Below are 13848 nucleotides of genomic sequence, written 5' to 3'. Positions count from 1 at the left end.
ACATTTGAAATTGAGGAAATAAAATTAAACTATTTTATTCAAGAACTAGCACATGATTCATAGTATTGTCAATCATTCTCTAATGCTAGAAAACGGGGGAAGTTCTAAATTGTGATTCCATTTTAGAATTCACTTTTTCCAAATCATTCTGCTTAAGAGAAACTAATTAATTGTGTTGTATAGAAGTCACTGAAGCTGAGCCAGTTATTACTTCTCTGTGCATAATTTGCTGCTTTAAAATTTCCAAACACAACCATAGCAATGTGGTCTAAATCAAGTGATTCTTCTTATCAAACTAGAACAATGTTCACTTGGGTGAGAAATTCATACCTCCTACATCACTGATAGTTTATACAGTGTTTTAGCTGTGAACAGTTTCCCAGTTGCAAAGTAAGGGTTCTTCCATTCAGTGAGTTATCTCATCAAGGAGAGGGGTTTTTTATTTATTTTATTTTTTTTTAAAGATTTGGTGAATATGTTTCATATTGAAAGTACTTTCTTTTATGCTTTTCTTTCTTCAAATAAAGCCACTGAAGAAATATACCATACACTTTAGCTCTAAGAAAAGTCACATTTGGCTTTGCTGAATGACATGCTCTCTGATTTAAAAGTAACACTGAACTTTTTTGGATATTAAGCCAAACACTAACAATAATGTTTTGACTGCCCTTGGAAAGTCAGAATGATGTATTCTTCATTTCTTTCACTCTAAAACCACATTTTAAGAAAAAAATAAAAAAGAATTCAGAAGTGATTTTATGTACATTATACAGATACTTGTTTCAGATACTTTGTTAATTAACTTTTAAAAGCAGTCATTCATCTTTGGCACATTATTTCCGTGTTTAGGATGTTTTCCCCTTCTGCGTTAGTATCTTAAAGGACAACTGTGCTATTCAAGGTATGACATCACATGAATTGTGTTCTGGAAATGGAATCCCTGTTTCTAGTACAGATTCAGGGTTTGCATCACATATTTTGATTTGAATCGATGCCAAGATAAGTAAATAGATCTTGACTTCCTGGGCTGTGTGTTGGCACTAAATAGTTACATTCTGTCAGCTTCCTTGTATTTCAATGCATGTACCTCCTTCTTTTTACTTTCTCTCTTTCTTTTTTGTTTCTTTTTGTTTTTTCTTGATAGCCATGGTAGAAGAAAACAGTAATGTAGTTTGTGTGGTCTGCCTGTTTTAAAGTCATGGCTTTGCTTCCTGTGTTTCTTACTAGGTTATGCTTCTTCTTTTTTTTTTAGTCTCTCAGTTTGCCAGATAACAGGATTCTGCTTCTTCAGAAGTCTGTGTTGAGCTTTCGGAGAACCGTGTGTGGGAATTCTGGCCTAAGAAACCCTTATTTGCAGGGCATGAAATGGCATGATGGGAACAAATAGTACAGAGAATGATATTGACAGAGGATTTTCATAAAATGCTGTTTGTTTCATGATCAAATGCATGAATTGTGTCCAGTTCAGCTTTAAGGACAAGCTTTTTATAAGGTTTTTTTTATTCTTCTACTCTGTGGTTTTCCTGACTCTGTATGCTTATTATCTATTTCTCTTTGGTGGACTTCTCTGAAGTTGATATAAATATTTGTTTCAAATGTCCATCAATCCTCAGCCCTTTTGTGAACCCCTACCAATAAGCTACATCTTAAAATAGTTTGACATACCTTCTACAGTCTTAACCTATCTTGATGCTTCATTCTTCCCTTAAGAATCTAAAAAAGCATTCTTCATAGAGATGATACTATCCCTAGGAGTTTTTGGTGGCCCTCATTTCTAATCTCCTGGTGAATGAGAGCCACATAGGGACCCAGATGCATCAGTGTGACTCTCCATCTGATTAGCATGGTCTGGCCAACCTGATGGACTCCAGCAGGCAAGACCTGCCCACAGCTGCTGCTAAGCCTACTGGTGACAGAGATGTAACAATCCAGTGAAAATGCAATATTCTTCCTTTCTTTGGGGGTGGTCTAAAACACAGTCAGGAATATTCTGGTCCTCAGAGTCCTTTGCCACTGGATGATTCTCTCTTTCTTTCTTTCTTTCTTTCTTTCTTTCTTTCTTTCTTTTTTTTTTTTTTTTTTTTTTTTTTTAACTCAGATAACCCTTGCCACTCTGCCCAGTGGGTGAGAACTACAGATAAGCAGGTGCAGTTGCTGCCCCCTGCTCTCAGATGTGCCACACAACTCTCAGGCCATGTGAACTGGGGTGCTTCTCTGTGCTGAGCAGTGATCTCTGCCCACTGGAAGTCAGACCCTGGGGGGAGCCATATAATGATTTCTGTATACTCACTACATGCAATTAGACCCCTGGAGCAAAAGCTCTTAAAAGCAGGCTGTAAAATGCCCATGTATCTTTATTAACCCTATTTTCCAACAGGATGGAAAAACTTCTTGTAATTTTTAATTTTATAAAGTCTGTTTTTTTTCCTCTGGGCCAAGGGGGAAAAATGCTTAGGCACTGAAAGTTTAGGTATATATAAAGATGTTATTTTTTCCCATCTCTCAATGATTAAATGTAATTTTATCCATTTAGTAATAATATGAGTGTGGCTACATTAGATAATACTGATGGAGAGAAATAAGGAAAAACTGAGTGTAATGAGATAATGATTTATTTTTACTTTTTGTCTTATGTTGAAAATTCTGAGGACATTCAAATGAACAATAAAAATAACTGCAAAGTTGTCTCCCAAATTGGAAGTAGATCTTATTCCAAAGCATTATCAATTTTTTAATGATCGTTCAGAATCGGCCACTAAGGCTTTTAAAGCTTCTAGGGGCCTGGCTGTTGGAGGAGAAATCAGAAAATTAATCTTATGGCTGTATTTCAGAGTTCACTGCCAGGAAAGAGGTACTCTCAGGATAGGACACCTTGGCCATGTCAATGTTCAGGTGGAAACAGAAACCTTGAGAATTGGAGCTGTGTCCTCTGATGAGGAGGACTCCGTAGGGCAGAGGGAAGTTAGTTTTCACTGTGGAAAATTGTACTTACATCAAATGTAAAAGTGAAGTCATTCCAAATTAGCTTCATTTTAAAGATTACCTTCTGAGGACCAGTTAGTAGTAAATTCCAAAATAGGATTTTCTGTAACAACGTAGATCATCCCTAACTTATGGTCAAAATCTTTTATGGTGGAACATGAAGCAGTAATTTTAGGTTCAGCCCATTTTTTCAGCATCCAGCATCCCAGGTACTATTGTGACATTAGCGATGCAGGTTTTCAGTGCCTTGCCCTGCCTGTCCCCACTGCGGTCCCAGTCCCCCGCCACAGCGGTAGCTGTGTAGAGGCTCCACCGCCCCTGCTTTCTTTTTGGCAGTCTGTCTTTTTCTCACTTGCTTTTTTCCCCTGTTAACTAAGGAGGAAAATGTTTCAATTCTTAAGAGTGCAAACCAACTTAATTCTTGTATTACATAGCTTTCTTCCTAATAACCTAATAGTCCTTGGATGTCAAATTATAGGTCACAATTTAATTTGAATGCCTTTAGGGTTGTTTATGGCTGGGGGATTGTTTGGACATCGTTTTGGGTAAACCTGGGAGCTCAGCACAGAGGCACTGACCTACAAATTAAAAGGAAAAAAGTCACTCAAACAATACACACCTCTCCTGCTCTCCAGCTGGCAAAGCAGGGTCTTTGGTGGCTTCCCCTCTGCAGATGCAGTATTAATTACATTTGGCAGTAGCCCGCTCCACAGTACCTGCCTTCTCCTTTCTGGTGGCCACTGAACTTTTTTTTCCCTTTTCAATCTGAATCTTTCCTTTTTTCCCCTCAAGATTAAAATAAGCAAATCTCTGTTTCTCTTTACTTTTTCCTGTGCTCTACTTCTTAGACATCATTTTGGCACTTACGCGCTGACACTTAGCCAAAAAAGAAAAAAAAAATCATTTAACTTTGAAGTTTGTGAACTTTTGCAGGGAGATGTATTTACATGTATGTGAATTCAAAAAAACACTGTGATTCAACTTGAATTAAGTCCACTGAACATGCAAAAACATCAGCCAAATAGATCAGTTTCCCACTATTTCTATGTGAAGACATATCTTAATTTTCTAAAAATAAAAAGGAGAAAACTAAACAATTAATCAGAAATTATACTGCTGCTCCAAAACCGTCCAGAACTAGTGTCTGCTCCTAGGAATTCACACTGAGGCGGACCGTGGGAGGAGTAGATACTCTGAAATTTAGCCACTTACTTGGAGAAGGAGAAGCTGGGAAAGAAGGATGTAAACTGGGAAGGGGGGTTCAGACTCACAGAGGCATACAAAGGTTTTAGGTGTTTATTTTTACTTATCTGCTAAACATTCTCTCCATGATCTAAAAAGGGAGTTTGTCTACTTCTTACCCTCCCTACCATTATTATGGCAACTATCGCCTATTTTCCCAGGAAAAACTTGGTGTCAGCAATAGCAAAAGAATGAGATGCAATTGTGAGACTTAAGTTAGAGCGGGCTCTCCGATAAGCAGAGATATTTACATGCAGAAGAGGCTGCCTTTGTTTTTAAGGAAAACAGTGATAGTAGAAGTTGGTAATTCAAGAACACGAAGATAAATAAATAAGTGCCTTATTTTTTCAGTTGTCTAATTATGCATGGAGTGCATATTTCTACTGTGAATGAACTTGTTTGCTGACCTACTATTTGGTAAACAAAACAACCTGATTAAAAGACTGTCTGGGGGGTTATTTTTACCAGAACACCTGTCCCTTTTTCAGTCCCTTTCAGAGTGCAGTGTTAGTAGACCAGACTTTGACAATCAAAGTGGAAGATGATGTAAGTTGCAGAAGTGTATATGAAACACTTCTGTTCCTTGGCCCCTGAACTTTAGGGGTGTGCAGTGTCCAGCACTCTCCACCTTGGCCCGACTGGAACTTGAGCTGTAATTGAAAGCCTGCTTCTCATTAGAGTGCTGGCAGCCCAGCTCTGCAGCTTTAGTTACAAAGCTGTTCAGAGAACTCCCCGACCGAAAGAGACAGACAGTGATGTGTTTAAATAGAGCATCGTCTGCTTAGGAAAAAAGAAAAGGGAAAAAACCCATGAAAATGGCAGAAGGGTTCTGTCCCTCCTTCTGCCCTAGTGCTGATGGGTGAAGGGAATCCCGTTGGTGAACTTGAGGCAGGTGGTTGTCCTGTGGAAGTCCTCACCTTATATCCAGGGCTGCCACAGGACCCGGAGAGAGAGGGAGCTCGTCAGGGAGGTTGACTGAGGTGATCTTGGCCATAATAACATGCGTTCTTTCTGATTTCTACCGAAATGGGAGAAAACAGACTTTGAAGATTTGAATTCTGGCGTACTTGTAAAGTACCTTTAAGGCTGGAGAAAGAAGAAAAAGGGTGTGGGAAAGCTCCCCCTCTAGTGTTTATAGAACTTGGATGTTTGACAAACGGAGCATCAAGCTAATTGTTCTAGAAGCAGGAAATCTGTAGTGGAGGAAGCAGGTGTCCTGCGATGATTACCATGTTTCAAAATTAGTGCATTAAAACTCTTTTGCTCTTTGGAGTTTGGCCCCAAAGAATGGAAGATGCTGCCCCTCTCCCCATAAGCCAACACTGTCAGCCACGTGTGCAGGAAGGAGGAGGAGCCAGGTAGTTCACCTGCAGCCGTGTTTCCAACGTCCATTTTCCTTTGTTTCTTTTTCTTTTTCTTTTCGGCTTTCAGCATCCCATACTTTTAGAAAACTTGTGACTAAGAGTAAATTCTTATTTTTCAAATTGTTTTCAGACATTTCATGTTCATGTAAACTTGGCTTATTGATTTCCTGATTTTTCTTTATTTTTTTGTTTTGTCCATTTTATTTTTAATCAGCTACATCAAATGGGTCTTTGGAGGGCCTGGATAACCAGGAGGGAGGGGTGTGCCAGACAAGAGCCATGAAGATCCTCATGAAAGTTGGACAAGGTAAAGACCACCTGCTACTTCCCGAAGCCACTGTGACTGGTTAGGCCCCGCTAGTGTGGCACCAGCATTGACACTCGCCTTCATCCCTCTTCTCCTTAGTTTGCAAAGCAGACGCTTCTCTGCACCTCCAGCCACTGGCACATTTCCTCAAGCCAATGTAATAAGCTTCTCTTATTAGAGTTCTCTCTAAAAGTTAAGGTCAGCCAGGCAGAATGTCTATTGCCATATACGTTTATTCTCTTTAAAAAGCAAAACACCTCTTTGATTCAAAATCAAAATCTCCAGAATGTAAACTATGTTTCTGCAGTTTTGCTCGTTTCCGAATGTTGACTACTGAAGATTTGTGTTCGTTGTGCCTTTTCACATAGAGATAACCTATTGTGCAGAAAGAAAGAATTATTCTTCTAATTAGAAATTGGTATAGTAGTCAATCAACTTGCTCAGTTAAATTGAAATGTCATCTGCAGTGCTTTGCCTGCCAAATGCAAGAATCCCTATAGTTTCCACAGATGGCCTCACAATCTTAAACCTCCGAAATAACTAGTATAACCGTTGTGTTTTAAAAGGAAAATTATATTCTTGTATTTCACAGTGCTTTGCATAAAGAATCTTATGTTCATTGCTATTCATGCCTCTTGAGATGTATGTGCATCTCTTAAAGCTAGATGCTATCAGATGTTGGTGCTGTAATTAATCATTTGTTTTTCATGTAGATGCAAGTTCTGCTGGATCAACCAGGAATAATGATCCAACAAGACGTCCAGAACTGGAAGCTGGTACAAATGGAAGAAGTTCGACAACAAGCCCCTTTGTAAAACCAAACCCAGGTACAGCAGTGTGGTCTGTGTTTGTGGATTTGTGTGTGCCGCGATCTTAGTATTCTAAGGGATAGAAGAGAGTCAAAGTGCTTCTGTGCCAGTTGGATTAACTAGTTATTACAGGCGTCAGTAATCTTTGCTCTCAGTGTGTTGTTGTTAAACTCAATAAAACAAAATAATTCATTGCCATGAAAGTCTTACGTTCAGAAGAGTAGAATTCATCAGATGTGTCAGTTATTAGTACTACTCCTTCAAATCACAGTTTTCATTGGCTGACACTTTATCAAGCTCATTGTCAACACCAGCTTACAGCTGATGTTAATGTATATGTAATTAATGTTCTAATCCTCCATCTAATTATATCTAATCCACAAAGAGTCTCACTGATCCTCCTCTGAATTTTAGATGGTAACATTTTTAATGCTGCTTAATGCCATGCTTTTCCAGTGGTCATTGTTAATTTTTTCACATCTTCTAACTAAAATAAAATATTAAATGGATTCCTGACTAAGGTTCGGAATACCAGATAAAATTGGCTACCCTTGAACTTGATTTTCTTAATAGCTTTGGAACTGTGTATTGGTTACTATGCTAACGGAGGTTTCACCCATAGCTGGGAGCAGACATCAGCGTTTTGTATTAGGGATCTGTGTGCTTGGTTGGTAGTTGTGCAAATTTAGCATCTGCAGCAATATTCTGTCTCTTTCCAAGAGTCAAGGAGGGAAGTTGTTATTTCTGATTTTCAATGACAAGATGTGTCAAATTCTTGTGACAAACTGATAAATGGATAATATAATGATGCCAGGCAATTTTTTAGTGCTTAACATTTGGGTTGGCAGTCTGTTCGGTGCGAGAGTGTCTGCTGCCTTCCAAATATATTTTAAGTGTAAATCAAATAATACAAACGAGTTTCGAGTTGAACCTTTTCCCAGGCCCCATCACTCGGCTCAGGCTCCGGTGCTGTTCTGCCGTAGGCAGGGCTCTGCCACGGAAGAAAGGCTGTTTGAAGATCCACATGAAACGGGTTTCTGAAGGGAAGGGGACGAGCCGGCCACAGAAAGGCTAAACACTGCCCGCAGTGGTGGCCGCTCTTTCTTCCTCCCTGCGGTTGCCCCGGGCCGCGGTCGGGTTAAAGAGGCAGAGAGATCAAGGGCGAGCTGTCACGCCAGTTCGCGCTCTTGAGGGATGGGGGCACATGAAAAGGAAGCCGTGGGGCGGGGGATGGCTTGGAAGTCCGACCTGGGGATCCGTCTCCTTTGCGACTGATTGCTGATGTCTGCCGTTAGCATTTAGCTGCTAAACGGGGTAACTGGCTCGTGGAAGTCCCGCTGCCCTTTAAGTCACCGGTCTTGCTTGCTTTTTCGTATTTTTAATGGTTCCCAGAGGCAGCCAGCTGATCAGCCCTGGCGACAGCATAACTGTTCCTGTCCTTCTCTCCCCGCTCCGTGTCCCTAGGTTCCAGCACAGACGGCAACAGCGCCGGACATTCGGGGAACAATATCCTCGGTTCCGAAGTGGCCTTATTCGCAGGGATTGCTTCAGGATGCATCATCTTCATCGTCATCATCATCACACTCGTGGTCCTCCTGCTCAAGTACCGCAGGAGGCACCGCAAGCACTCGCCGCAGCACACCAACACGCTGTCGCTGAGCACGCTGGCCACGCCCAAGCGCAGCAACAACAACGGCTCGGAGCCCAGTGACATTATCATCCCGCTAAGGACTGCGGACAGCGTCTTCTGCCCGCACTACGAGAAGGTGAGCGGGGATTACGGGCACCCGGTGTACATAGTCCAGGAGATGCCCCCGCAGAGCCCCGCCAACATTTACTACAAGGTCTGAGCTCCGGCTTCCTACGCCCCAGAGGGACCTCAGCGCCCCTCCCGCTGAGGGCGGCCGCCGCCTTGTCGCCGCCCGGTCAGCACCGGCCACTGACTGAGCCCAGCCGCGGGAGCGGGATCACGCCTCCGGGAAGAGCCCCGAGCTGGACAGCTTTCTAGTCTGTAGCATTTCGGCCTTGGTGACCACAAACCCTCCCTGCGCGCTGGAAGACTGTGGCGGAGACGCCCGAGCGTTCGTTCTGCGCGCCCCGCGTCCTCGAAGCCATGTGCGGCAGTCACTCAGGCCTCTGCCGAAGCCCAGGGAGGGCACGAGGTGCGGACGAGAGGGCGCTGCGGCGAGTCCCGCCCGGCGGGCCGCCCGCGGTGCACACTGGACTTGTCCCTGGGACCTCGGCTAAGTAAGGTTTCCAGCGGTCCCTAGCTGTAGTCCTCACTGTCTCACTGTCGTCCGGGCTCTGCGGCACTTCACCTGAGCCCCTCACCTCCACATTCTGCATCACTAACGGGACACTCGCGGCTGGAGCCCCGCTCCGGCCCTTTGCAACCACAGCTGGGGTCACGTGGGCGATCCCCCAGGCGCCAGGCTGCCGGCCGGGAGGACTGGGAGTTGGTGGACGGGCCACGGGGAAAGGGCTGCTGCAACTGCAGGTCCACGCTGCTGCCCTCAAGCGGAAAGTGGGGACGGAGAGCAGAGCGGTTAGGTCGGCGCGCTGCGGCTTTGCTGAGACTGACGAGCAAGTAGACACCACTCACGCAGGGGCTGGCGGTCGTGGGAGGCGATCACTGTCACCAAACAGCAATGTGCAGGGAAACCGGGGCCCTCTTCCTTCACGGAGCAGAGCGGGGCACTGTGGCAGCGGCCGCCGGCCTTGCGCTCGGGCAGGACTGTCGTGGTACTGGCAATAACGTACAGCGCTGGAGCTGTAGGAGTCGGTCTGCTTTGGGTGATGTTTTAAGCAGACTCAGCTGCTATACTTATCACATTTTATTAAACACAGGGAAAGCATTTAGGAGAATAGCAGAGAGCCAAATCTGACCTAAAAGTTGAAAGCCAAAGGTCGAACAGGCTGTAATTCCATCACCATTGACGTTACTGAAGAAGTCTCATATGTAAAAGGTAGGTCAGATTCCCCAGCCCCCCTAAATGCCCCCGTCCCCACCCCCGCCCCAAGTGAGCCTTACGACACTTTGGTTTATGGCGGTGCTGTCCGGGCTGCGAGGCCGCAGGGAGGTACTGCCGAGCCCAGCGCCCGGTGCCCGGTGTCAAAGTGAAGCACACAAGGCAAACCTCTTAGAGTCCTTAAGACGGAAGTGAATTATGATGTCAGGGGGAGAAGGAAGATAGGACGTATTTATAATAGGTGTATAGAACACAAGGGATATAAAATGAAAGATTTTTACTAATATATATTTTAAGATTGCACACAGTACACGCCAGAAGATGTGAAATTCATTCGTGGCAATTAAGTGATCCCGATGCTCAGTGCTTTAAGAAATAAAATTTAACAATTGGACAGCGACTTCTGGGAAAAACAACACCACTCCAAAAATAACAATAATGAGAGCAAATACAAAAATAACAGAGTCCTCTGAAGGCATCTCGCTCGGAACCGTAGACTAGGAAATACAAGCCCCAAACACCAGGAAATCGATGTGACTGCGTCATCTATTTAACAATGACAAGACGTTCCGGCATTTATTTTCTGTGTTGGGTTTTCCCTTGCCTTATGGGCTGAAGTGTTCTCTAGAATCCAGCAGTCACACTGAGGGAGTTTCGGTTGAAAGTCTGCCTGGGGCTCCCTCCTCCTCTCCTTCCCCCCACCCCGCCCTTCCAGAAACAAGAAGAGTAAACAGGAAACCTACTTTTTATGTGCTATGCAAAATAGACATCTTTAGCAGAGTCCTGTTACTATGGTAACACTTTGCTTTCTGAATTGGGAGGGAAAAAAAATGTAGCGACAGCATTTGAAGGTTCTCAAACCTCCAGTGAGTACCTGCAAAAACGAGTTGTCACAGAAATTATTATTCCCTTTTTCCTGAACCTGAAAATGATGTTGGTCCAAAGTGCGTGCGTGTGTGTATGAGTGGGTGTGTGGTATACATGTGTACATATATGTATAATATATATCTCCAATATATATTATATATATCTATATCATATTTCTGTGGAGGGTTGCCATGGTGACCAGTCACAGTACATATGTAATTCTTTCCATCACCCCAACCTCTCCTTTCTGTGCATTCATACAAGATTTTCTTGTAAGCCATCAGAAGTGACTTGTAGGATGGGGGAGAGGGTCGAGGAGGGGAAAAATGGGAAACAGTCTGATTTTAATGAAATCAAATGTATGTGTCATCCGTTGGCTACGTTTTGGTCATGTGCTAAACTGTGAAAAATCAGATGAGTTGCTTAAGAGTTACCTGCAACCAATTGAAAAGTGTTCTGCGAGTCTGTTTTGTGTCTGGTGCAGAAGATGACAATCTACCAACTGTCCCCTTATTTGGAGTTGGTTCAGCTTTGGAAAGTTACTGTAAATGCCTTGCTTGTATTATCGTCCCTAGTCGCCTGACTTCGGAATTTGCACCACCGTGTTTAAGTGAAGATGCTGTAAATAGGTTCAGATTTTACTGTCTATGGATTCGGGGTGTTACAGTAGCCTTATTCACCTTTTTAATAAAAATACATGTGAAAACAAGACAGACATGGTTTTTCTTACCCAGATTGTGTACATAGAGCAATGTTGGTTTTTTATAAAGTCTAAGCAAGATGTTTTGTATAAAATCTGAATTTTGCAATGTATTTAGCTACAGCTTGTTTAACAGCAGTGTCATTCCCCCTTTGTGCTGTAATGAGGAAAACAATGGTATAAAAGGTTGCCAAATTGCTGCATATTTGTGCCGTAATTATGTACCATGAATATTTATTTAAAATTTCGTTGTCCAATTTGTAAGTAACACAGTATTATGCTTGAGTTATAAATATTTTTTCTTTCTTTGTTTTATTTTTAATAGCCTGTCATAGGTTTTAAATCTGCTTTAGTTCCACATTGCAGTTACCCCCAGAAAATGAGACCCGTGAAGTCACATTCCACGTCTGTTTCAAACTGAATTTGTTCTTAAAAAAATAAAATATTTTTTTCCTATGGAAAAAAGCGCCTTCCAAGTATTTTCCTTTTCTTTCTTATTTTTTTTCTTTTAATTTTTTTCTTTCTTTTTTGTTGCTTATTTTGATTTGCCTCCTTCAACTCTGTTACTCCAAAATTACAATCATCTCGACCCTGTGCCCGTGAGTATCTTTGGGCTCTCTCCTCAAATCGACACTCAGGCATGATTTGAATAAAGACTCACGACGTCCTGATTGTCCTGAACAGGACGTGTCTCTTGCTACACCTGCTACACCTGCACTGCACGATGGGAACAGGTGTCTGCACAGGTAGCCATGGGGGAAAGAAAGGAACGTACTCCTACTTTCCACTCTCTTGCAGATTTAGTTTGTTCCCATTTAAGCAAAGCAGTTCACGATGGATGGCTTCATTTTCCTTCACAGAGTAATCCCAGGGGAAAGAAAAAAAAAGTCAAGTGTCCTTTGTAAAGTGTGACATTGATGAAAACGCATTTTGTGCTAATGGATCATGACAAACCAGAGGCCCAGTGAGACTGACCACATTTCCAGTGATCTCCTCTCTAGGGAAGGCAACCGCACCTTGAGGGCTAGTAGTACTTTCCAGGCCTCTTGTGGTCTTACATCATCAACTCCCTGAGGAGCTTTGAGCAGAGAGTCCTCCCCCAGGGAGAGCCTTCCTGTCTGGGACCTGAGTTAAAATCTCTGCACATTATCTCAGTTAATCGTTCCCAGAAGGAGTGAGGTATTTCAGGTAGGAAGGATCACAAAGACCCTGAAGTCAGAAAGCCAGTCCAATGGCCTTGCCCAAGATCCCAGCCTGGGAAGTAGAAGCAGCCGTGCTGTATGTAGAAGGTATTTCGTACGAGACACCCATGAAGGCTACTTTGAGAACCAGGCTTTACGCAGCACCAGCCTAGCACAGTATTTGTATTAAAGAAATGTTATTTGAGTAAATGCTCTCCTTTAAAAATAAATAAATTCCTGGAGGCCCACTGCCTTGGTTGACACTAGAATGGTAGTTTCATCTGACAGCATGCATTTCGCTACGCCTAACAGCCTGTCATGGCAGATCCAAGTTTAGGGGCATGATTTACAGCCAAGTCACTAAGCTGGATGCTCAGTGCTATGTACCGTGGTGCCTAATGTTTAATCTGAGGAGAAGAAAAGAAAAACAGAGAAGGACTGCACCTCTCCTACTCTGTCGCTTGCATTACAAACCCAGTAAGTTTCAGATCATCATGTCATTTGCTCCTGCCTTGCGTTTGAGGCATATATCATCAGCTGACCGCAACGAAGAGAGAAAAGAGCTGTCTGGGTGTTACCTTTTCGGCTGGGAGAAGGAACGGCACCTCGAAGCTTCTTGCAGTGGTGGCATGGCCAGCTGCTCTTCGTTCTTTCTGAAAAGTGCAGCCTCTGTGGGAACATCACCACAGGCCAGCAACGCAGCTCGCCGAATTGCCAATCACGCGCCAGTGAAGGCTGTCAGTGAAAAGGAGGAAAATTGCCAGCAGACTAACCCTCACTCAGTAACTGCTCTCTTGCTTGCTGTCAGTCTCTGGACCCAGCCCAGAGAAGAGCTGACACATAAAAAAAACATAAAATCCAGAGTAGCAAAAGTTACTTTTCTAATTTATTTATGTAAAAAAAAAAAGAGAAGAAAAAGTAAAAAAAAAAAAAAAAAAAAAAAAAAGACAATTTTCCTACTGGATAGCAAATGGGTCTTGGGAGCATAATTTCAGGGACACAGTTGCTACTGTACTACCAAAGACATTCAGCTGGATGGTTTGCTGCTTTGGTTTGTTTTTAGTGGATTTGGAATTATGTTTGTGATATGTACACTGTAGACTCAAAGGCAAATTTTTAGTGTTGTAATAAAAAACATTTCTTACTATTCTGTTCTAGCTGGACAAGCATTCTTTGGGGGGGGTATTAAAATACTATATTTGTAATTAAATGTAGCAAGCTAGGTAAATGAATCAATTTTTTAGTGATTAACCTGTGCTCCAGTGGTAAAGATACATTAAGCATAAGATTTTTATACTTTGATAAATTGATTGATGGAATCTCTTAACGATTCTTTACATGAAATAAATTTTAAGAAAGCAACCACCCCTCTCATAAAAAGAAATCCCCAGGTATGTAAATATAAGGCATAAGAGAAATACTATTAA

At 42.7% G+C, this 13848-nt stretch overlaps 1 protein-coding gene across 1 annotated transcript in view; it reads left to right on the top strand.

The window, feature by feature from the left end:
* The window catches only part of EFNB2 (ephrin B2), a 43389-nt gene extending 32138 nt beyond the window's left edge, over positions 1-11251 (top strand). The window contains exons 3-5 of the mRNA XM_079137889.1: positions 5803-5895; positions 6609-6722; positions 8169-11251. Coding sequence (XP_078994015.1) covers positions 5803-5895; positions 6609-6722; positions 8169-8554 — 593 coding nt within the window. The 3' untranslated portion in view covers positions 8555-11251. The remainder of the gene's footprint in view (positions 1-5802; positions 5896-6608; positions 6723-8168) is intronic.
* Positions 11252-13848: the final 2597 nt, after the last annotated feature.

This window comes from Sciurus vulgaris (assembly GCF_902686455.1).
Source record: "Sciurus vulgaris genome assembly, chromosome: 4".
NCBI lineage: Eukaryota > Metazoa > Chordata > Mammalia > Rodentia > Sciuridae > Sciurus > Sciurus vulgaris.
The sequence above is the reverse complement of the archived record's forward strand: the minus strand, read 5'-3'. Positions and strand labels throughout refer to the sequence as shown.